Below are 25,801 nucleotides of genomic sequence, written 5' to 3'. Positions count from 1 at the left end.
TATCAGTCCCACTCTGGGAACTATTGGTCTCAGGGGTTGAACCCTGGCAGTCTCCTGCCTGGATCAACTGGGGAGGGTTCGCAGGAGGGAGGGGTGCTCTGCGTCATACACCAGACGCAACAGAAAAGCTCAGGTGTTCCTTTCGGGACATTTCCCGGTCAGGCCTCACATGGGACTCCAGGGACATACAGTAACTAGTTGACTGTTAACTGCACCCACCACCCCCCACCTCACTGAGATGGCCGAGTAGAGCACTCAGCTGGAAGGGCAATTAAGGATCGGACAACAATAGTTGGTGCCTGTGTCTCGGGAAGAGAATAGCAAAGGAAAGAAGCAGATTTGACCGGTCATTCAATTAATTCCCCTGTAGAACGCAGGTTGTCAGATGGCAAATGTTCACTGAAAGTCAATGGAAATCACTCGGGGAAGCTTATCCGCGGAGGTCAGCGCAAGTTCAGTATTTCTCCGCTCCCCTATCACTTCCCCCTCTCAGTCTTTGGGGGAAAATCAGTGGTTGGCCAGGGACCAATGCGGCCTGAAGATCCTCTACCATATCATTGAGTGGGAGGTAGAGGTTTCCGAGTCGGAGATGGCGGACGATGCCCGCTTGCTTTTCCCTCCCCGACGACTGGCCACCAGCTTCTTCTTCAAGCAACCCAGGTTCACCAAAACCTTCACCATCTCCCCGCGGAAGCGGACCCCGATGAAGGCGTACAAGAGGGGGTTCAAACAGCAGTGGACCAGGCCGAGGCTCTGGGTGATGGTGCGGCTGATGTCCAGGATGTTCAGCATGGCGCAGTGGGTCTGGATGGTGCCCAGCGACTGGAGGGTATCGACAAAGAGCACGGCGTTGTAGGGGAGCCAGCAGGCCACGAAGACCACCACGAGGGCGACCACCACCTTCAGGGTCTTCTGCCGCTCGAACATCTGGGCGTGACACAGCGTCTTGAAGATCATGCAGTAGCAATACAACATGGCCGCCATGGGGATGAAGAAGCCAATAATGTGATGGGCAAGGCGGAGGGTCATCTTCCAGGCACCAGCGCTGTCTGGATGAAAGATGTAGGTACAGACCGTCGAGTTAAGGTAGCTGGAGTTGTACTCTTCACGGAAAATGAGGTCGACCAGCGCCAGGAGGAGGCAGAACACCCAGACGAGGAGGCAGGTGACGTGGATGTAGATGGGTTTACGCTTCCGGTACATGTGGATGGCGTGGACAATGGCCAGGTAACGGTCGAAGCTGATGCAGATGAGGAAGAGGATGCTGCTGTACACGTTGAGGGCAAAGATGGCGCCAATCAGCTTGCACATGACGGTGCCAAAGACCCAACTAGTCACCGCCTCCACCGCCCAGAAGGGGAGGGTGAAGACCAACAGGAGGTCAGCGATGGCCAGGTGCAGGATGAAGGTGTCCGTGATGGTCCTCCGAGCTCTCTTGTAGCGGCCAAGGACGAGGATGACCAGCGCATTACCCAGAATGCCCAAGAGGAGGACGAAGGAGTACAGAATGGGCACAAAGACCCGGGCGAACCTCTCGACTACAATGGGCCTGCAAGGCTGTGCTTTAGCAAGGTAAGCATCTATATCTTCTTCATAATCACCATAGTAATTGGCCTTGAAAAAGAAACAGAGAAGAAATATTACTTCATACACCGGGCCTTTGATTTAGTTTCACTGACTTCCTCCTTTCCCTGAATGTCTCGCCTCTTATCTGTACAGATGTGTGACTCGCTTTGCGGGAGTCCCTCACTCAGGCAGCTCCCTGTGGAAAAGCAGGGCAGAACAAAACTGTTCAATTCCCAGGACAGGCCCGAATTCACTCCAGTGCAGAGGATTAAGGGCAGGATCTAATCGAGGGGTTTTCAGGTGATTAAAGGATTCGATAGGTTCTGTGGAGAGAAGTTCTGTTCTTCTGGCGAGGGGCAGAGCCCAGAATAAGGGGCCACAATCTTCAAATTGAAGCCAGACTGTTGAGGGGTAACATCAGGAAGAACTTCCTCACGCAAAGGGGAGTGGATCTGGATGTCTAGGAGTTCGAGGCTGGGGAGGTGAGTATTGAAATGTTGGAATGGGTAGATTTCTGCTTGATAAGAGGATTAAAGGTACCGGAACTTCAGTGGATGGATGGTGTTAGGATACGAACCAGACTTGTCCTAATGAAAGGGCGGGACAGACTCAAGGGGCTGAATGAACCTCCTCAGGTTTTATGTTGCTAAGCAGACAATAGTCAGCAGGGTGTATGATGTGTAGCAGGGAGATACCACCGATTGTGCGAATGATAGAATCCCTACAGTACAGAAGGAGGCCATTCGGCCCATCGATTATATACCACTCACAATCCCACCCAGGCCCTATTCTTTTAACCCCACACATTTACCCTCCTAATCCCCCTGACAATTTAGGATCAATTTAGCATGGCCAATCCACCTAACCCGCAGATCTTTGGATTGTGGGAGGAAACCGGAGCATCTGGAGGAAACCCACGCAGACACGGGGAGAATGTGCAAACTCCACCCAGACAGTGACCCAAGCCGGGAATTGAACCTGGATCCCTGGCGCTGTGAGGTAGCAGTGCTAACCACTGTGCCACCGTGTCGCACCATGTGCCGCTCCATAATCACATGATATTGTTCGGATAGACAGGTGACGGGCATTGATTAAGCCAGTACATTGAGTATGTATAAATAGGGGACAGCAGGGGCACTGGGCTGTGTGAGGAGAAGGAGCTGTGAGACTGAACAACACGTCTTAGTTTCTACTTCACTCACCGGCGTGGATCCTGTTAATAAAGCACGAGCGGCAGATGTGGCATCCACATGGGGAATGGGGAAATCACAGTGGGGTGGGTGGGGAGGGGGGGTGGAATGGGGGGGCATCAGGGCAAAGAATTCAGGAGCATGCAGGAATACTGACTTCACCTCATTCATGATGCTCAGAAGGAAAATAGGCACCAATATAGGGCATCGCAATAGGAGCACACAGGAAGATCCCACAAGAGGAGGGAGGTGAACAACCAATCCATCTGCATCTACGGCATTTGTTGAGGGTTCCAATTATAGGATCCTAGATTCCTACAGTGCAGAAAGAGGCCATTTGGCCCATTGGGTCTAGACCGAACACAATCCCACCCAGGCCCGATCCCCATAACCCCATGCATTTTCCCTCGCTAGTCCCCCTGACGCTCAGGGGCAACTTAGCATTGCCAATTCACTTAACCCACACATCTTTGAACTGTGGGAGGAAACCGGAGCACCCGGAGGAAACCCACGGGAAAACATGCAAGCTCCACACAATGACATGAGTCGGGAATCGAACCCGGGTTCCTGGCATTGTGAGGCAGCAGTGCTAACCACTGTGCCACCATGTCACCCAATCACCAGGGCGAGAGAGAAAATACAACGGTTCCTGATCCAATAACAGCCAAAGGAGAACTCAGAAAGCGGCCAGCTGGAGACCAGGGTTTAATTTTCTCCCAGTCTGACCCTGAGTGTGTTCTCCCCCAGACTGTGGGATTGTACCCTTGTGATTCTGGGTGAGATGGAGGCTGCTGGTCGTCACTGACTCACCACACACACATCGTCAAATTTTGCCACAACTTCAGACAACTACCTCGTCAACAGAAATCAAACTACAAACTAGACTAATGCTCAGATAGAAAGATCCGATGCTAAATCAGTGCTTTCATTCTCATGGGATCTGCATTGCTTAACAACTCATTTGCTGTCCCTGTCCTGGGAGTGTTTGATGGGGACAGTGTAGAGGGAGCTTTACTCTGTATCTAACCCCGTGCTGTACCTGTCCTGGGAGTGTTTGATGGGGGCAGTGTAGAGGGAGCTTTACTCTGTATCTAACCCCGTGCTGTACCTGTCCTGGGAGTGTTTGATGGGGGACAGTGTAGAGGGAGCTTTACTCTGTATCTAACCCCATGCTGTGCCTGTCCTGGGAGTGTTTGATGAGGACAGTGTAGAGGGAGCTTTACTCTGTATCTAACCCCGTGCTGTCCATTCTCTGGGAGTGTTTGATGAGGACAGTGTAGAGGGAGCTTTACTCTGTATCTAACCCCGTGCTGTACCTGTCCTGGGAGTGTTTGATGGAGGACAGTGTAGAGGGAGCTTTACTCTGTATCTAACCCCGTGCTATACCTGTCCTGGGAGTGTCTGATGGGGACAGTGTAGAGGGAGCTTTACTCTGTATCTCACCCCGTGCTGTACCTGTCCTGGGAGTGTTTGATGGGGACAGTGTAGAGGGAGCTTTACTCTGTATCTAACCCCGTGCTATACCTGTCCTGGGAGTGTTTGATGGGGACAGTGTAGAGGGAACTTTACTCTGTATCTAATCCCATGCTGTGCCTGTCCTGGGAGTGTTTGATGAGGACAGTGTAGAGGGAGCTTTACTCTGTATCTAACCCCGTGCTGTCCATTCTCTGGGAGTGTTTGATGAGGACAGTGTAGAGGGAGCTTTACTCTGTATCTAACCCCGTGCTGTACCTGTCCTGGGAGTGTTTGATGGAGGACAGTGTAGAGGGAGCTTTACTCTGTATCTAACCCCGTGCTATACCTGTCCTGGGAGTGTCTGATGGGGACAGTGTAGAGGGAGCTTTACTCTGTATCTCACCCCGTGCTGTACCTGTCCTGGGAGTGTTTGATGGGGACAGTGTAGAGGGAGCTTTACTCTGTATCTAACCCCATGCTATACCTGTCCTGGGAGTGTTTGATGGGGACAGTGTAGAGGGAACTTTACTCTGTATCTAATCCCGTGCTGTACCTGTCCTGGGAGTGTTTGATGGGGACAGTGTAGAGGGAGCTTTACTCTGTATCTAACCCCGTGCTGTACCTGTCCTGGGAGTGTTTGATGGGGGCAGTGTAGAGGGAGCTTTACTCTGTATCTAACCCCGTGCTGTACCTGTCCTGGGAGTGTTTGATGGGGGACAGTGTAGAGGGAGCTTTACTCTGTATCTAACCCCATGCTGTGCCTGTCCTGGGAGTGTTTGATGAGGACAGTGTAGAGGGAGCTTTACTCTGTATCTAACCCCGTGCTGTCCATTCTCTGGGAGTGTTTGATGAGGACAGTGTAGAGGGAGCTTTACTCTGTATCTAACCCCGTGCTGTACCTGTCCTGGGAGTGTTTGATGGAGGACAGTGTAGAGGGAGCTTTACTCTGTATCTAACCCCGTGCTATACCTGTCCTGGGAGTGTCTGATGGGGACAGTGTAGAGGGAGCTTTACTCTGTATCTCACCCCGTGCTGTACCTGTCCTGGGAGTGTTTGATGGGGACAGTGTAGAGGGAGCTTTACTCTGTATCTAACCCCGTGCTATACCTGTCCTGGGAGTGTTTGATGGGGACAGTGTAGAGGGAACTTTACTCTGTATCTAATCCCATGCTGTGCCTGTCCTGGGAGTGTTTGATGAGGACAGTGTAGAGGGAGCTTTACTCTGTATCTAACCCCGTGCTGTCCATTCTCTGGGAGTGTTTGATGAGGACAGTGTAGAGGGAGCTTTACTCTGTATCTAACCCCGTGCTGTACCTGTCCTGGGAGTGTTTGATGGAGGACAGTGTAGAGGGAGCTTTACTCTGTATCTAACCCCGTGCTATACCTGTCCTGGGAGTGTCTGATGGGGACAGTGTAGAGGGAGCTTTACTCTGTATCTCACCCCGTGCTGTACCTGTCCTGGGAGTGTTTGATGGGGACAGTGTAGAGGGAGCTTTACTCTGTATCTAACCCCATGCTATACCTGTCCTGGGAGTGTTTGATGGGGACAGTGTAGAGGGAACTTTACTCTGTATCTAATCCCGTGCTGTACCTGTCCTGGGAGTGTTTGATGGGGACAGTGTAGAGGGAGCTTTACTCTGTATCTAATCCCGTGCTGAACCTGTCCTGGGAGTGTTTGATGGGGACAGTGCAGAGGGAGCTTTACTCTGTATCTAACCCCGTGCTGTCCCTGTCCTGGGAGTGTTTGATGGAGGACAGTGGAGAGGGAGCTTTACTCTGTATCTAACCCCGTGCTGTACCTGTCCTGGGTGTGTTTGATGGGGACAGTGTAGAGGGAGCTTTACTCTGTATCTAATCCCGTGCTGTACCTGTCCTGGGGAGTGTTTGATGGGGGGACAGTGTAGAGGGAGCTTTACTCTGTATCTAACCCCGTGCTGTACCTGTCCTGGGAATTGACCCCAGCATCATTTACCGTGATGAATTGGGAAAGTAAGATCAGCATTGAATGAGATGACACCCCTTGGCCAGTTGTGTTTTCCAGTCTTTCTGGAGAAGTGGATGTGGTTGCGAGGCGGCGGAATTGGGTTGGTGAAATTCATATTTGTAATAGAGTCTGGTTAGAAATTTGATGATCGAGACAAAATGATCGAACACAAACCCCACTTGCGGCATCAACAGCTGCTCCATCGCACGTCACTGTCCGTTCACAGTGAGGCTCCGTTCCCACATTGCACAATGTTCTCTGCTTCTCTTCGTGGGAGAGGGGGTTGTTGCCTTTTGTACTGCGATTTCACCAGAACTGACTTCACAGGAAGTGAAAGCAGACCTTCGAACCCTGTCCACCATGGGCAGCCATGATGGATTGACAACCTGGCGTAGCGGATAGTGAGGCCCAGTGTTGAAGACACCATCCACGCATCGATGGGTAATATACACCGACGGCTTTGATCCCCAAGCATTTGCCAGTTATCTGACACCTCCCCGCGTACCTCCCACACCTATTTTATATCGGGTGCAGGTCGATAAGCTCAGTGCCTGAAGAGTCCAAGAAAAAGTTTGCGTAGGCCATTCGAACCCCCCAGCCTGTTTCTCCATTCATCTAATGACTTGAATCAGGCAATTGAGGAGGGCCTGTTAGAATGTGAACTCCCTGATTAAGAGCCAAATTGATGGGCCAATCAGGAAGCTTCTTGCTTTGTATCTAACCAGGAGTGTCAGTTCCTCTGGGACTCCGAGTGTAGACTGCGAACTGAAAGCACTCTGTACGCTGCTGTCAGACTTGTAAAGAAAGGGATTTTAGTGAAGGGACTTCTGCCTCTGAGGATTTATTACAATTCATCACGTACTTCAACTTCACTTTCCTGCCCGTTCGCCGCATCCCAAGATTCCCCGAACGACCAAAAATTTCTCCATTCTCAGCCTTATATCATAGAATCCCTACAATGCAGAAGGAGGCCATTCGGCCCATCGAGTCTGCACCGATTCTACAACAGACCATCTTACCCAGGCCTTCTCCCCTGCCCTATCCCCTTAACCCCACACATTTACCATGACTAATCCATCTAACCGGGCCACCTTGGGACACTAAGGGGCAATTTAGTATGGCCAATCCGCCTAACCTACACATCTTTGGACTATGGGAGGAAACCCATGCAGACACGGGGAGAATGTCCACACAGACAATCACCCAAGGTCGGAATTGAACATGGTGCTGTGAGGCAGCAATGCTATCCACTGTGCTAACCACTGTGCCACCGTGACATGGAATATATTCCAACTAACCCTCTGGAGTAAAGAATTCCAAACATTCCCAACCCTTTGAGTGAAGAAAGGAGATTCTGACTGGGGGGAGTTGGTGGCGGGATGGTATTGTTATTGGACTGGTAACCCAGGGACCCAGAATAATGTTCTGTGGACCCTGGTTTGAATCCCACTACGGCAGATGATGAAATTTGAATTCAGTAAAAATCTAGAATTAAAAATCTAATGATGACTGTGAAACCATAAGGGTGCACAGTGGTACAGTGGTTAGCACTGCTGCCTCACAGCGCCAGTGACCCGGGTTCGATTCCGGCCTCGGGTCACTGTCTGTGTGGAGTTTGCACATTCTCTCCATGTCTGCGTGGGTTTCCTCTGGGTGCTCCGTAAGACCATAAGACATAGGAACAGAATGAGGCCACTCGGCCCATCGAGTCTGCTCCACCATTCAATCATGGCTGATATTTTTCTCATCCCCATTCTCCTGCCTTTTCCCCATAACCCCTGATCCCCTTTTTAATCAAGAGTCCATCTATCTCTGTCTTAAAGACACTCAATGACCCGGCCTCCACAGCCTTCTGCGGCAAAGAGTTCCACAGATTCATCACTCTCTGGAGGAAGAAATTCCTCCTCATCTCTGTTTTAAAGGATCGTCCCTTTCGTGTGAGGTTGTGCCCTCTGGTTCTAGTTTTTCCCACTCAAGGAAACATCCTCTCCACGTCCATTCTATCCAGACCTTGCAGTATCCTGTAAGTTTCAATAAGATTCCCCCCTCATCCTTTTAAACTCCAACGAGTACAGACCCAGAGTCCTCAACCGTTCCTCATACGACAAGCTCTTCATTCCAGGGATCATTCTTGTGAACCTCCTCTGGACCCTTTCCAAGGTCAGCACATCCTTCATTAGCTACAGGGCCCAAAACTGCTCACAATATTCCAAATAGGGTCTGACCAGAGCCTCATACAGCCTTAGAAGTACATCCCTGCTCTTGTATTCTAGCCCTCTCGACTAATGCTAACATTGCATTTGCCTTCCCAACTGCTGACTGAACCTGCACGTTAACCTTAAGAGAATCTTGAACAAGGACTCCCAAGTCCCTTTGTGTTTCTAATTTCCTAAGCATTTCCTCATTTGGAAAATAGTCTATGCCTCCATTCCTCCTTTCAAAGTGCATAACCTCACACTTTTCCACATTGTATTCCATCTGCCATTTCTTTGCCCACTCTCCTAACCTTCCCAAGTCCTTCTGTAGCTCCCCGCTTCCTCAATACTACCTGTCCCTCTACGTATCTTTGTATCATCTGCAAACTTAGCAACAGTGCCTTCAGTTCCTTCTTCCAGATCGTTAATGTGTATTGTGAAAAGTTGTGGTCCCAGCGCCGACCCCTGAGGTACACCACTAGTCACCAGCTGTCATCCTGAAAAAGACCCCTTTATCCCCACTCTCTGCCTTCTGCCAGTCGGCCAGTCTCCAGTTTCCTCCCACAGTCCAAAGGTGTGCGGATTAGGTGGATTGGCCATGCTAAATTGCCCCAGAATGTCAGGGGGGCTAGCTAGGGTAAATACATGGGGTTAAGGGGGTAGGGCCTGGGTGGGATTGTGGTCGGTGCAGACTCGATGGGCTGAATGGCCTCTTTCTGCACTGCAGGGATTCTATGATCTAGTCTATGATTAAACATTGTTAATTGTCATAAAAGCCCATCTGGTTCACCAATATCCTTCAGGGAAGGAAATCTGCCATCCTGACCTGGCCTGGCCTACATGTGACTGCAGAGCCAGAGCAATGTGGCTGACTCTTAAATGGCTTTGCACTTAGTTCAAGGCAATTAAGGGTGGGCACTAAACGCTGGCCCAGCCATCGACACCCACATCCCCCGAATAAGAATAACACATACACATACGCATACACACAGTAAAATACCTGAACAAATTCTAATCGGGAGGAAGATGAAGAACTCTAGGATAGGGGATCCTGGACATTCTAAACAAGGGCATTGAACATTGGAGCAAAGAAGTGATAGTGAAACTGTGCAAATCACTGCTTACACCTGAGCTGAAGGATTCCGTCCAAGTCTGGGCACCACACTCTTTACAAGGGATGTCTAGGCCTCTGTAAGGATGCGGAGGGAGATTTTCTAGAATGTTCCCAGAGCTGAGGAACTTTGGTGAATCTTTTTGATTTTTTAAAATTTGATTTGATTTATTATTGTCACATGTATTAGTATACAGTGAAAAGTATTGTTTCTTGCGTGCTATACAGACAAAGCATACCGTTCATAGAGAAGGAAAGGAGAGAGTGCAGAATGTAGTGTTACAGTCATAGCTAGGGTGTAGAGAAAGATCAACTTAATGTGATTCAAAAGTCTGACAGCAGCAGGGAAGAAGCTGTTCTTGAGTCGGTTGGTACGTGACCTCAGACTTTTGTAACTTTTTCTTGACGGAAGAAGGTGGAAGAGAGAATGTCCGGGGTGCATGGGGTCCTTAATTATGCTGCTGCTTTTCCGAGGCAGCGGGAAGTGTAGACAGAGTCAATGGATGGGAGGCTGGTTTGCGTGATGGATTGGGCTACATTCACGACCCCTTGTAGTTTCTTGCGGTTTTGGGCAGAGCAGGAGGCATACCAAGCTGTGATACAACCAGAAAGAATGCTTTTTATGGTGCACCTGTAAAAGTTGGTGAGAGTCGTAGCTGACATGCCAAATTTAATTATGTTGAGGAAACCAGGAGAAGCTGGGATCGTTTTCCTCAGAGCAGAGAAGGTTAAGAGGGAGATTGAATCGAGGTGGTCAAAATCACAAGGTGGGGGATTTGGATGGGGTGAATGAGGAGAAAGTGTTTCCAGTGACAGGAGGCTCGGTAACCAGGGGAGACACAGATTGAAGAGAATCGGGAAAAGAACCAGAGGGGGGAGATGAGGAGAATTTTATTTTGGACACACAGCAAGTTGTTGTGATCTGGAAGGCGCTGGGAGGGCGGTGGAAGCAGATTCAACAGGAACTTTCAAAAGGGGCAACTGGAAGGGTGTGGAGAAAGAGCAGAGATGAAAATGGAGAGAAATTAGATAGATCTTACAAAGAGCTGGCACACACATGAGGGCTGAATGGCCTCAATCTGTGCGGTAAGATTCTCTGATTTAGTCAAAATGTTGTTCTGATGGGTTCAAGTTTAACGACAGGCAGCCTGTCTCACTGACAGTGGCGAGGGGAACATGGCCCCTGAGCACAGTTAGGGACAGGGACTACTAAATCTGCCCGATTTTACTGACATGGCAACAGCTGCTCTGCACAGAAACCACCAAAACATAGAAGTGAGTTTACTCAATAACCTCCAGCCACAACCCCCGAGTTTCACATGTACTCTCATATTGCAATCTATAAAGAGAAACACACACACACACTCACTCACACACACTCACTCACACACACTCACACACACTCACTCACACACACACACACTCACACACACACACTCACTCTCACACACACACACACTCACTCACACACACACACACACTCACACACACACATACACTCTCACACTCACACACACTCTCACACACACACTCTCACACACACACTCTCACACACACACACACACTCACACACTCTCATACACACACTCTCACACTCACACACACACACTCTCACACTCACACACACACACACACACACTCACACACACACTCACACACACACTCACACACACACATACTCACACTCTCTCACACACACACACACTCACACACACTCTCACACACACACTCTCACACACACTCACACACACTCTCACACACACTCTCACACACACTCTCACACACACACTCACACACACACTCACACACACACTCACACACACTCACACACACACACACTCACACTCACTCACACTCACTCACTCACACACACACTCACACGCTCACACCACTCACACACGCTCACACACACATCACTCACACACCCTCACACACATACACACACATGCACACTCACACACACTCTCACACACACACTCACCCTCACACACTCACACACACTCTCACACACACACTCACCCTCACACACATACACACACACTCACACACCACTCACACGCACACAGACACTCTCACACACACTCACACACACACACAATCGCACACTGGATATGCTTGGATCAATAAATCACTTGGATCCAGATGACTTGCATCCCAAATTGTCTAAGGAAGTGGGAGATGGAGATGACAAAAGGGGTTCTTTCATCTTCCAATCTCCCCTAGAGACGGGAGAGGTGCCGAAGGATTGGATAATGGAAAATATGGCAACCTTTTCCCAGACATTCCGAGTAACATTACTTTTGTATTCTCTATAAACACGGGCAATTGGGACTAGCTGGGAGGGCACGATGGCCAGCATGGAGTGGTTGGGCCGAAGGGCCTGTTTCCATGTTGGATTGCTCTATGATCGTAAGCCAGTCAGTTTAACACCCAGGATTTGCACAATTTTAAAAGCAAAGATGTGAGAGAAAGGCCAGCCGGTATTTGGAGAGGTTTGAGTTAAGTGAGGAGACCCAAATGGATTTCTAACCTGATATTTTAACCAAAGGTTTTGGGTAAGAGATGCCGTGGGGAGGGGGGGGGGGGGGGGTGGCGTGGGGTTGGGGGGGTGGGGGGGGCATGGGGTGGGGGGAGGGGGGGTGGAATCTGAGAACAAATAATTTACCCAGCGAGTGGCAATGATGAGGAACTCCCTGCACACAAAGGACTGGAAGCGGTGAGAGCGAGTGAGTTCAACATGATGGGCACCTGAAGGAAATAGACCAGCTGGGAACTTGTGGGCAGAATGGGACTGACGGAATAACTCAACAGAGAACCAGGCTGGATCTGGTTGGCTGAAAGAGCTGGATCTGTGCCATCAGAGACTTTCTGATGAGGCCTTATTGATAGAGGGATAGGGAGCTCTGGGTACAGGGTAACACTGAGTGTTACACATAGAATGGTTAGGACATAGAGTGTATTCTTCAGGAGAGAATGTAGGAACGTATCTCTGTGACCTCCTCCAGCCCTACCAGCTTTCTCTACACCCTAGCCATGACTGTAACATTACTTTCTGCATCCTCTCCTTTCCTCCTCCCCTTTTACAGAACGCTTTGTCTGCACAGCGCACAGGAAACAATACTTTCCACTGCATCCCAATACATGTGATAATAAACCAAATCAAATCAAATCAGCCTCCCTATCTCTCTAACCTCCTCCACTCCCTAAAGTCCTCCCTAATTCTGTAACCTCCTCCAGTCCCGCCAACCTTCCCTATCTGTAACCTCCTCCAGCTCCTACAACCCCCCCTACCTCTGTAACCTCCTCCAGACCCAACAACTCTCCCTATCTCTGTAACCTCCTCCAACCCCAACAACTCTCCCTATCTCTGTAACCTCCTCCAGCCCCAACAACTCTCCCTATCTCTATAACCTCCTCCAGCCCCAACAACTCTCCCTATCTCTATAACTTCCCCCAGCCCCAACAACTCTCCCAATCTCTGTAACCTCCTCCAGCCCCTACAATCCTCCCTATCTCCATAACCTCCTCCAGCTCCTACGACCCTCCCTATCTCTGTAAACCCCTGCAGCCCCTACAACACTCCCCATCTCCATAACCTCCTCCAGCCCCAACAATCCTCCCTATCTCTATAACCTCCTCCAGCCCCGACAACTCTCCCTATCTCTGTAACCTCCTCCAGCCCCAACAACCCTCCCTATCTCTATAACCTCCTCCAGCCCCGACAACTCTCCCTATCTCTGTAACCTCCTCCAGCCCCAACAACTCTCCCTATCTCTGTAACCTCCTCCAGCTCCTACACCCCTCCCCATCTCCTATCCACCATTGGCAGCCGTGTCTTCAGCTGCCTGTGAGGGAGGGTGGTGGGACTCAGCTCTGGAATTCCCTCTCTAAACCTGTCCACCTCTCTCTCTCTCTCTCCCTCTCTCCCTTCATTTAAGATGCTGTTTAAAACTGACCCCTTGGACCGAGCTATTCGCGATTTGTCTCTCAATATCTCCTGAAATGGTTCAGCATCAGATTCTCTTAGACAATTGTTTCTGGCAGTGAAACACATCTATTTATGGCTCAGACACTCCATCTTTCACTTGTCGAACTCTTATGACTAATGTGGTGACATGTGGGAGCACGGAGATGTTATCGAGAAATTCAGTGGAAACAGCATAAAGTTCATCAGGTAAACGGAACTCTGAAGCATGAACCAGCACATAACACGTAGAGTCACTGGTTTCCTGAGCTGTTAAACAACTTAATCAATTAAAAGAAAAAAGAATTGAAGTGTGACAGGGAGGAGGTGACAACACAATATAGCTGGTTCAAAACCAAATTACCAGAACTGAGAACGAATTATTTGAACTTCAAAATAGCTCAAATCGGCGAAAGACTTTTCACAATTTGTCTGACTCTTGGCAGAGAAGCAATGTGAGTTTATCGAATTCCTGTCAGCCTCGTGGGGTGTCTCAAGGCACTGTACAGCCAGCGACTTGCATTCCAGAGTGTAACCACTGCGGTAATGAAGAAAACGCAGCTGCCGATTTACGCACAGCAAGATCCCGCAAACTGCAAACTGGCAACGGTCAGACCATCAGCGTTTGTTTCTCGATGGTGTTCGGATGAGGGGTAAATATTGGCCTCATGACACACACACACACACGGGGTGGGGAGTGGGGTTGGTGGGGTCGAGAGCTCCCACTCCTGCTGATCTTCGGAACGCCGATAGCCGGATCTTTCCCGTTGATCGGAGAGAGGGGGCCGGAATTCTCCCATCCTGCTCGTCACCGGAGTCTTAGCAGGCGGGTTGCGGAGAATGCGAAACCCCAAAGACAGGCGGGCGGGAATTTCCGGCTCTTAGACCAGTGCAACCGGCCAATTCCGCCCGGGGTTCTGCAGTTTGACGTTTTGTCTAAGCCACAGCACCGTGGTGTTGGTGTTCATTCAGCGTCTCCAGAATGAGTTAGCCCAGCTTCATGGCATCACCAACAGCACCACACGTGGGAGCTCTCGCAGGAACGGATGTGGAAAGCGTGTTTCGCTGCCGGGCTAGGGGCAGTCCCGGGGGCCCAGTGGGATTAGCATCCCTCCCCCTGAGCTAGGAGCTCCTGGTTTGAGTCCCCCAACCCAAGACTTGATGGTCGAGGAAGGTGCATTCATATCCCGGCCAAAACGTATGAGTATCAAACCCGTACAATCCTTCAAAACAGGCCAATGGCTTGCGGTAAGAGTGGGAGAGACTCCTGGGCACACACGTGATGGTAAGGAAGTCGAAGCCTTTACCTTCACCCAGAGCTTCAGGCGACAACATGTAAAAGTGCAACATGGAGGCAGTGATGGTGTTGCCGTGGTAACTGGCCTAGTAGGCCAGAAGCCCAAGCAAATTGAAATGAGGTGCGTTCAAATCCCAATATGGCAGTCGGTGGAATTCGTAGAATAAAAACGTAGAAAATAGGAACAGGAGTAGGCCATTCAGCCCTTCAAGCCTACTCCGCCACTTATGGTGATCATGGCTGATCATCCAACTCAATAGCCTTCCTCCCACATCCTTTGATTCCCTTTGAGCGGCACGGTGGCACAGTGGTTAGCACTACTGCCTCACAGTAACAGGGATCCAGGTTCAATGCTCGGGTCACTGTCTGTGTGAACTTTGCACGTTCTCCTCATGTCTGCGTGGGTTTCCTCCGGGTGCTCCAGTTTCCTCCCACAGTCCAAAGATGTTCGGGTTAGGTGGATTGGCCGTTCTAAATTGCACCTTAGTGTCAGCGGGGACCAGCTAGGGTAAATATGTGGGGTGACGGGGATAGGGCCTGGGTGGGATTGTGGTTGGTGCAGACTCGATGGGCCAAATGGCCTCCTTCTGCACTGTAGGATTCTATGATTTTTCACCCCAAGAACACAAGAAATAGAAGCACTAGTTGGCCACCGGGCCCTACCTCACCATTCAATATGATCATAGTTGTTCTCCGCTGGCCTCAACTCCCTTCCTGTGTCACTTCCCCATTAAGAAGTCTCACAACACCAGGTTAAAGTCCAACAGGTTTATTTGGTAGCAAATACCATAAGCTTTCGGAGCGCTGCTCCTTCGTCAGATGGAGTGGAAATCTGCTCTCAAACAGGGCACAGAGAAAGTTACAGAATACTGATTGGAATGCGAATCCCTACAGCCAGCCAGGTCTTAAAGGTACAGACAATGTGGGTGTACCTTTAAGATCTGGCTGGCTGTAGGGATTCGCATTCTAATCAGTATTCTGTAACTTGATTTTGTGTCTCTGTGCCCTGTTTGAGAGCACATTTCCACTCCATCTGACGAAGGAGCAGCGCTCCGAAAGCTTATGGTATTTGCAACCAAATAAACCTGTTGGACTTTAACCTGGTGTTGTGAGACTTCTTACTGTGTTCACCCCAGTCCAACGCCGGCACCTCCACATCACTTCCCCATAGCCAGTGGGGAATTCACAATCCATGAATTAATAAATCTGCAATGTAAAGCTCACCTCAGTAATGGTGACCCATGGATAGCTGTAAAAGCTCCATCTGGCTCACTTCAGGGAGGGAAATCTGCTCTCCTTACCCGCTCTGGCCTACATGCATGACTCCATCCTCCACGGCAATGTGGCCGGTGGTAACGGCCCCTCTGAAACAGTCCAGCAAGCCACTCAGTTCAAGGGCAATTAGGGACGGGGCAGAGAGTGCCGGCCCTTTGAAGCCAATGATAGCCACTCTACATGAAAGAATGAATTGAAAAAAAGCTCGGAGCCTCCTAAGTGATCTGCGATCCCTCATCACCATTGTCATAATGGGGGTGGGGTGTGAAATTTGGGGTTTGTGACCCTGACAGCTCTATCAAGTAGCCACACCACTGCCTTCCGGACTTGGCATCAGGTTCAACAACTTCAGATCACAATGTCTCACCTTTTGTCAAATGTGGTGTTTGCCATTCACACCTCTTCAACACACCCCTTCCTGTCACAGACCATCCGTTCTGCCCTGTCCTCCCTCCTCCTCCTTTCCCTGCACTCGCTTGTAAAATAACAATCTATTTCTCACATTCACCAGCTCAGACAGACCTGAAACAATCATTCTTTGTTTCTCTCTCTCTCTCTCTCTCTGATGTGGCCCAGACGTGCTCAGAACTTCCAGCTGATGTCAGCAGACTTTTCCTTTGTGATGGAGTACAGGATTTCATACCTCGCGTTGGTTTGCCGCATTCCCGCAACAAGTCAGAGAGAGCTGACTTCTCTCTCTGGAAAAAGATGGGTGCATTGAAGCTGCAGGAAACAGCCCGGGGACTGGCGTGAGGGGGTTTGAAAAACAACAGTTCTGATGACACATCGCAACAGGCCAAATGGAACTGTGAGAAAAGCAATTGCATCAATCCATGTTGAACAGGCAGCTCAGCTTAGCTCAGCAAAGGAGGACATCTTTGCATCTATTTAAAGTTGTCCAACGAGCTGGAATGACTCAACGATTGTCCCTTCTCCCAGCAACCCTTGCTCCACAGTGAGTTAGTGCCCCTGCCTCTGAGCCAGAAACACTGGGTTCAAGTCCCGCCTCGGGATCTGATGGCCAAGGAAGGTGCACTCATAACGCAGACAAAGAGGTCGAGTGTGACAACCTATATAATCCTTCCAAACAGCCCAAGGGTAGTTGGGAAGCGCAGGAGAGACTCCTGGTAAGACAAGTGATACAAAGAAAGATGGAGTCTCTGCCATAGCTCCTCAGTAAGAAGTCTCACAACACCAGGTTAAAGTCCAACAGGTTTATTTGGTAGCACGAGCTTTCGGAGTGCTGCTCCTTCATCAGGTAAGTGGGAATCCTGTTCACAAACAGGGCATATAAAGACACAAACTCAATTTACAATAGAAAGACACAAACTCAATTTGAAAATTGGGTTTGTGTCTTTATATGCCCTGTTTGGGAGCAGGATTCCCACTTACCTGATGAAGGGGCAGCGCTCCGAAAGCTAGTGCTACCAAATAAACCTGTTGGACTTTAACCTGGTGTTGTGAGACTTCTTATTGTGTTCACCCCAGTCCAACACCGGCATCTCCACAGGCTGCAACAGAGCCAAAGGAACGCATGGTCAACAATACTGGCCCATAACATTGCAGCAACAGGCCATTCAGACCACTCCAGACCTTTCTATCCCTTTCATGTGTATACGTGCTCCCCCGTACATGAATCAATGCCGTTCACCACAAACAGTGGCTGTGGTAAAAGAGTGAGTGGAGAGTACGTGTGTCAGAGAGAGAGTTAACACTGCCACTTCAATAGACAGCAAACATGCTGCAGAACGAACACTGGATGTCACAGCTCCAGCTATCTCAAAACGCACATCGCACAGAATGACAAATCCGGCAGCCCCTACACCCCTCCCTATCTCTGTAACCGCCTCCAGCCCCTGCACCCCCTCCCTATCTCTGTAACCGCCTCCAGCCCCTACACCCCTCCCTATCCCCATAACCTCCTCCAGCCCCGACACGCTTCCCTATCTCTGTAACCTGCTCCAGCCCCTACACCCCCTCCCTATCTCTGTAACCTCCTCCAGCCCCTACAACCCTCCCTATCTCTGTAACCTCCTCCGGCCCCCACAACCCTCCCGATCCCCATAACCTCCTCCAACCCCTACACCCCTCCCTATCTCTGTAACCTCCTCCAGCCCCTACACCACTCCCTATCCCCATAACCTCCTCCAGCCCCTACACCCCTCCCTATCTCTGTAACCTCCCCCAGCTCCTACACCCCTCCCTATCACTGTAACCTCCTCCAGCCCCTACACCCCTCCCTATCCCCATAACCTCCTTCAGCCCCTACACCCCTCCCTATCTCTGTAACCTCCTCCAGCCCCTACACGCTTCCCTATCTCTGTAACCTCCTCCAGCCCCTACACCCCTCCCTATCTCTGTAACCTCCTCCGGCCCCCACAACCCTCCCTATCTCTAACCTCCTCCAGCCCCTACACCCCTCCCTATCTTTGCAACCTCATCCAGCCCCTACAACCCCCCCTATCTCTGTAACCCCCTCCAGCCCCCACACCCCTCCCTATCACTGTAACCCCTCCAGCCCCTACACCCCTCCCTATCACTGTAACCCCTCCAGCCCCTACACGCCTCCCTCTCTCTGTAACCCCCTCCAGCCCCTACACCACTCCCTATCTCTGAAACCTCCTCCAGCCTCTACACCACTCCCTATCTCTGAAACCTCCTCCAGCCCCTACAACTCTCCCTATCTCTGTAACCTCCTACAGACCCCACAGCTCTCCCTATCTCTGTAACCCCCTCCGGCCCCTACAACCCTCCCTATTCTGTAACCTCCTCCAGCCCCTACACCCCTCCCTATCTCTGTAATCCCCTCCAGCCCCGACACCCCTCCCTATCACTGTAACCCCCTCCAGCCTGTACACCCATTCCTATCTCTGTAACCGCCTCCAGCCCCTAGACCCCTCCCTATCTCTGTAACCCCCTCCAGCCCCTACACGCTTCCCTATCTCTGTAACCGCCTCCAGCCCCTACACCACTCCCTATCTCTGTAACCTCCTCCAGCCCCTACACCCCTCCCTATCTCTGTAACCCCCTCCAGCCCTGACAACACTCCCTATCTCTGTAACCCCCTCCAGCCCCTACACCCCTCCCTATCTCTGTAACCTCTTCCAGCCCGTACACCCCTCCCTATCTCTGTAACCCCCTCCAGCCCCTACAACCCTCCCTATCTCTGTAACCTCCTCCAGCCCCTACAACCCTCCCCATATTTGTAACCTCCTCCAGCCCCTACACCCCTCCCTATCTCTGTAACCTCCTCCAGCCCCTACAACCCTCCCTATCTCTGTAACCTCCTCCAGCCCCACAACCCTCCCTATCTCTGTAACCTCCTCCAGCCCCTACAACCCTCCCTATCTCTGTAACATCCTCCAGCCCCTACAACCCTCCCTATCTCTGTAACTCCTCCAACCCTTACAACCCTCCCCATATTTGTAACCTCCTCCAGCCCCGACAACGCTCCCTATCTCTGTAACCCCCTCCAGCCCCTGCACCCCTCCCTATCTCTCTAACCTCCTCCAGCCCCTACAACCCTCCCTATCTCTGTAAATTCCTCCAGCCCCTACAACCCTCCCTATCTCTGGAGCCCCCTCCAGCCCCTAAACCCCTCCCCATCTCTGTAACCCCCTCCAGTCCCTACAGCCCTCCCTATCTCTGTAACCTGCTCCTGCCCCTGCACCCTCCCTATCTCTGTAACCTGCTCCTGCCCCTACACCCCTTCCTATCTCTGTAACCCTCTCCAGCCCCTACAACCCTCCCTATCTCTGTAACCGCCTCCAGCCGCTACAACCCTCCCTATCTCTGTAACCTCCTCCAGCCCCTACAACCCTCCCTATCTCTGTAACCCCCTCCAGCCCCCACACCCCTTCCTATCTCTGTAACCCTCTCCAGCCCTACACCCCTCCCTATCTCTGTAACCTCCTCCAGACCCTACAGCTCTCCCTATCTCTGTAACCCCCTCCGGCCCCTACAACCCTCCCTATTCTGTAACCTCCTCCAGCCCCTACACCCCTCCCTATCTCTGCAATCCCCTCCAGCCCCGACACCCCTCCCTATCACTGTAACCCCCTCCAGCCTGTACACCCATTCCTATCTCTGTAATCTCCTCCAGCCCCTACACCCTCCCTATCTCTGTAACCTCCTCCAGCCCCTACACCCCCTCCCTATCTCTGTGACCTCCTCCAGCCCCCTAGACCCCTCCCTATTTCTGTAACCACCTCCAGCTCCTACGCGCATCCCTATCTCTGTAACTTGCTCCAGCCCCAACAATCCTTCCTATCTCTGTAACCTCCTCCAGCAACTACAACCCACCCCATCGATGTAACCCCGTCCAACACCTACAACCTTCCCTATCTCTGTAACCTCCTCCAGTCACGACAACTCTCCCTATCTCTGTAACTTCTTCCAGCTCCGATACCCCTCCTGACATCTGTAACCTCCTCCAGCCCCAACAACCTTCCCTATCTCTGTAACCTCCCTCAGCCACTACAACTCTTCCTATCTCTGTAACCTCCTCCAGCCCCGGCACCACCTCCCTATCTCTGTAACCTCTTCCTGCCCCAACAAGCTTCCCTATCTCTGTAACCTTCTCCAGCTCCAACAACCCTTCCTATCTCTGTAATTTCCTCCAGCCTCGGCACCCTCTTCCTATCTCTTTAACCTCCTCCAACCCCGACACCCCTCCCTATCTCTGTAACCCCCACCAGCCACTACACGCCTGCCTATCTCTGTAACCACCTCCAGCTCCTACGCCCACCCCTATCTCTGTAACTTCCTCCAGCCCCAACAACCCTCCCTATCTCTGTTACCTCCTCCAGCCCCAACAACCCTCCCTATCTATGTAACCCCCTCCAGCACCTACAATCCTCCGTATCTCTGTAGCCTACTCCAACCCCTACAACCCTCCCTATCTCTGTAACCCCCTCCAGCACCTACAATCCTCCCTATCTCTGTAACCTCCTCTAGCTCCAACAACCCTGCCTATCTCTGTAACCTCCTCCAGTCACTACCACCCTCCCTATCTCTGTAACCTCTTCCAGCCCCTATACCCCTCCCTACCTCTGTAACCTCCTCCAACCCCGACAACCCTCCCTACCTCTGTAACCTCCTCCAACCCCGACAACCCTCCCTATCTCTGTAACCTCCTCCAGCCCCTACCACCCTCCCTACCTCTGTAACCTCCTCCAGCTCTGACACCCCTCGTTATCTCTATACTCCCCTCCAGACCCTACAACCCTCCATGTCTCTGAAACTTCCTCCAGCCCCTACAGCCCTTCCTATCTCTGTAACCTCTTTCAGCCCCGACAAACTTCCCTATCTCTGTAACCTTCTCCAGCTCCAACAACCCTTCCTATCTCTGTAATTTTCTCCAGCCTCGGCACCCTCTCCCTATCTCTGTAACCTCCTCCAACCCTGACACCCCTCCCTATCTCTGTAACCTCCTCCAGCCCCTACCACCCTCCCTATCTCTGTTACCTCATCCAGCTCCAACACCCCTCCCTATCTCTGCAATCTCTTCCAACCCCTACAACTTTCCCGATCTCTGTAACCTCCTCCAGCACCAACACCCCTCCCTATCTCTGTACCTCCCTCCCGCCCCTACAATCCACCATGTCTCTGTAACCTCCTCCAGCCCTACACCCCTCCCTACCTCTGTAACCTCCTCCAGCACCGACAACCCTCCCTATTTCTGTAACCTCCTTCAGCCCCTACACCCCTCCCTATCTCTGTAACCTCCTCCAGCACCAACACCCCTCCCTATCTCTGTACCTCCCTCCCACCCCTACAATCCACCATGTCTCTGTAACCTCCTCCAGCCCTACACCCCTCCCTACCTCTGTAACCTCCTTCAGCCCCGACAACCACTCCCTATCTCTGCGGCCTCCTACAGTCCCAACAACCCTCCCTATTTCTGTAACCTCCTCCAGCCCCGACAACCACTCCCTATCTCTGCAACCGCCTCCAGCCCTGACAAGCCTCACAGCACCATGGACCCAGGTTTGCTTCTCGGCTTGGGTCACTGTCTGTGCAGAGTCTGCATGTTCTCCCCGTGTCTGCGTGGGTCTCCTCCGGGTGCTCCGGTTTCCTCCCGCAGTCCAAAGATGTGCGGGTTAGGTGGGTTGGCCATGTTAAACTGACCCTTAGTGTCAGAGGGACTAGCAGGGTAAATACATGGGTTTATGGGGATAGTGCCTGGGTGGGATGTGGTCGGTGCAGACTCGATGGGCCGAATGACCTCCTTCTGCACTGTAGGATTCTAACCATCCCAATCTCTGTAATCTCCTCCAAGCCACAAACCCTCCATATCTCTGTAACCTCCTCCAGCCCCGACAACCCTTCCTATCTCTGTAACCTCCTCCAGCCCCGACAACCCTTCCTAGCTCTGTAACCCCCTCCAGCCCCGACAACCCTTCCGATCTCTGTAACCTCCTCCAGCCCCACAAACCCTCCCTACCTATGTAACCTTCTTTAGCCCCGACACCCCTCCCTATCTCTGCAACCTCCTCCAGCCCCAACAATCCTCCCTATCTCTGTAACCTTCTCCAGCCCCGACAACCCTCCCTATCTCTGTAACCTCTTCCAGCCCTGACAAGCCTCCCTATCTCTGTAACCTTCTCCAGCTCCAACAACCCTCCCTATCTCTGCAACCAACTCCAGCCCTGACAACCCCCCCCGTCTCTGTAACCACCTCCAATCCTGACAACCCTCCCTATCTCTGTAACCTCCTCCTGCCCTGACAACCCTCACATCTCTGCAACCTCCTCCAGCTTCTACACCACTCCCTATCTCTGCAACCTACTCCAGCCCCAACAACCCTCCCTATCTCTGCAACCTCGTCAAGCCTACAACACTTCCTATCCCTGTAACCTCCACCAGTGCCCTACCACCCTCCCTATCTCTGCAACCAACTCCAGCCCTGACAACCCCCCCGTCTCTGTAACCACCTCCAATCCTGACAACCCTCCCTATCGCTGCAACCTCCTCCAGCCCTGACAACCCTCCCTCTCTCTGTAACCTCCTCCAGCCCTACAACCCTCCCTATCTCTGCAACCTCCTCCATCCTCTGCAAACCTCCCTATCTCCGTAACCTCTGTCAGCGCCTACATCCCTCCCTACCTCTGTAACTTCCTCTAGCCCCATAACCCTCCCTATCTCTGTAATCCCCTCCAGCCCCAATAATCCTCCCTATCTCTGTAACCTCCTCCAGCCCCGACAATCCTCCCTATCTCTGTAACCTCCTCCAGCCTTGAAACCTTCCCTATCCACGATATACCTTGAAGGGTTTGGATGGAGTGAATGAGGAGAAAGTGTTTCCAGTGATAGGAGGCTCGGTAACCAGGGGGGACACAGATTGAAGAGAATCTGGAAAAGAACCCAAAGAGGGGGGAGATGAGGAGAATTTTATTTTTTACACAAAGTAAGTTGTTGTGATCTGGAAGGCGCTGCCTGGAAGGGCAGTGGAAGCAGATTCAACAGGAACTTTCAAAAAGGGGCAATTGGAGAAATACTGGAAGGGGGGGAATTTATCTGCATATGGGGGAGAGATGATGTGGAGGTGCCGGCGTTGGACTATGGGGGAGAGAGCAGGGAGGATAGTGTGTGGAAGGTAACAGAGAGCTAGCACAGGAATGATGGGCTGAATGGCCTCTATGGTGTAAATTGCACAGAAACTCATCACATGCTAGCCATAGTAACTTAGAGAAATTGTTTCCCCACAGACGAATACTGTTTAATGTACATTAACTGTGATTGGGAATATGTCTTAACTGGTGATCTCTAAAAGGCAACATTATCGCATTGAACTGTAGAAATCTGATTTGTTACATATCAATAACTCTGGTCACGTTGTTTAAATAACTTTGGCTTTCACTCAAAGTTGAGCTAATAAGGAGTCTTAGAAATATTAATAAATCAGAAATATATATAATTATCAAAGAAAGAAGCAAATATAACGAAATATTCTTACCTCTGTAGTCTCCTGTAACGGTTGCTCTGTTGCATTGTCCATTATTTTTGCTGCTGTGTTCTCAAATCTGTCGAGATCAGTGTGGCAAATTGAATCTAAAAGCAGATCTGCTTAATTTAAAACTTCTAACTTCCTGACCACAAGCAAGCAGTGACTCACTGGCGAGATTGATTTGAACGACATCTTATTAACTGGCAAGAGTATTTCTCTGTCGACTGGTCACGAACGAGCGATTTTGCTTGACGAGTTATTGAGGGCAAAGAGCTCCAAGCTGTCTGAAATTCTTCGATTCGGGCTGTTATGTCGTCTTAACAATTAACCCCCCCACCTCTGCTCAAGGGACCAAAGCCCCCACTGGAGTCCGGAGTTGGTTGAAATTCGGAGATCTTTATCACGAACCCGCCAGGGTGAGATTCAGAGCTGTGGAATCTCTCGGAGTCGCTGTCACAATAACACACATTTGACTGTATGCTGGGGGGGTATTTTATCTGATCATGGTCCTCATGTGCCACACCCTTCACCCCACCCCACCCCTCTGTAAACACGTGCTATCATGATTTTGCCAGACTGCAGGGAGGAAAAACAGAAAACAGCTGGGGCTTACCAGCTACAGTAACTTAACCTCTGCACATTCATTGATAAACAACACCAACCGTGGAAGGTTGCAGTGAACAAACACAGTGAAAGAGAAAACTTTTGGTTACATAACCTTTTTATTCATTCGTGGGACATGGGCGTCACTGGTTGGCCAGCATTCATTGCCCATCCCTAGTTGCCCTTGAGAAGGTGGTGGTGAGCTGCCTTCTTGAATCGCTGCAGTCCATGTTCTGTGGGATGATCCACAATGCCGTTAGGGAGGGAATTCCAGGATTTTGATCCAGCGACTGTGAAGGAACGGCGATATATTTCCAAGTCAGGATGGTGAGTGGCTTGGAGAGAAACTTGCAGGTGGTGGTGTTCCCAGGTATCTGCTGCCCTTGTCCTTCTAGTTGGAAGTGGTCGTGGATTTGGAAGGTGCTGTCTAAGGATCTTTGATGAATTGCTGCAATGCATCTTGTAGATGGTTCACACTGCCTCTACGGAGCGTCGGGGGTGGAGGGAGTGGATATTTGTAGATGTGGTGGCAAGCGGGGCTGCTTTGTCCTGGATGGTGTCAAACTTCTTGAGTGTTGTTGGAGGCACACCCATCCAGGCAAGTGGGGAGTATTCCATCACTCTCCTGACTTGTGCCTTGTAGATGGTGGACAGGTTTTATAAAATCCTTCTATAACTCATATTCATTGTATCAATTCTTTCTTCCACATATCAATCCCTCCTGTTGGTCCCTGGGCAGACTACACCTGACCCAGGTGGACTCAAACGCAATGAACTGAACCCTCCCTCAGGCACCTAGCCCTGGAATCATTTTGTGTATCAATCATTGGTTGGGATCATTCTGCATATCAATCCTTGGTGGTTTACATCCCTGGTCAATTTGCAGTTCCGTTACAGCTTTCCTGGTCATACCGACCATGAATAGTCGGATTCAAACTATAAATTTCAATGTGTGGGAGGCCTTGTGGAGAAGTGGGTAGTGCCCCTACCGCTGGACCAGTTCAAGTCCAATGCCACCGCTTGTTGGCCATGGAAGGGACATTCAACGCAGTTGAATGGGCTGATAATCATAGGAACATAGAAACTAGAAGGCAGGAACCATAGAACCATAGAAAATTACAGCTCAGAAACAGGCCTTTTGGCCCTTCTTGTCTGTGCCGAACCATTTTATGCCTAGTCCCACTGACCTGCACTTGGACCATATCCCTCCACA

General features: G+C 50.9%; 1 protein-coding gene across 2 annotated transcripts in view; it reads right to left on the bottom strand.

Annotated features, from left to right (window-relative positions):
- The window catches only part of LOC144508372 (C-X-C chemokine receptor type 3-like), a 29,489-nt gene extending 5,419 nt beyond the window's left edge, over positions 1-24,070 (bottom strand). Inside the window, exons 1-2 of one of the 2 annotated variants that reach the window (XM_078236231.1) lie at positions 23,995-24,070; positions 284-1,614 (exon numbers count right to left, since the gene is read on the bottom strand). In XM_078236231.1, the coding sequence (XP_078092357.1) occupies positions 547-1,614; positions 23,995-24,036 (1,110 nt within the window). In that variant the 5' untranslated portion in view covers positions 24,037-24,070 and the 3' untranslated portion in view covers positions 284-546. Of the gene's footprint in view, positions 1-283; positions 1,615-23,994 lie in introns of those variants that run through there. The other variant, XM_078236232.1, reaches the window with a different exon arrangement.
- Between the last annotated feature and the right edge of the window lie 1,731 nt (positions 24,071-25,801).

Source organism: Mustelus asterias, chromosome 20 (genome assembly GCF_964213995.1).
Source record: "Mustelus asterias chromosome 20, sMusAst1.hap1.1, whole genome shotgun sequence".
NCBI classification, from domain to species: Eukaryota; Metazoa; Chordata; class Chondrichthyes; order Carcharhiniformes; family Triakidae; genus Mustelus; species Mustelus asterias.
The sequence above is the reverse complement of the archived record's forward strand: the minus strand, read 5'-3'. Positions and strand labels throughout refer to the sequence as shown.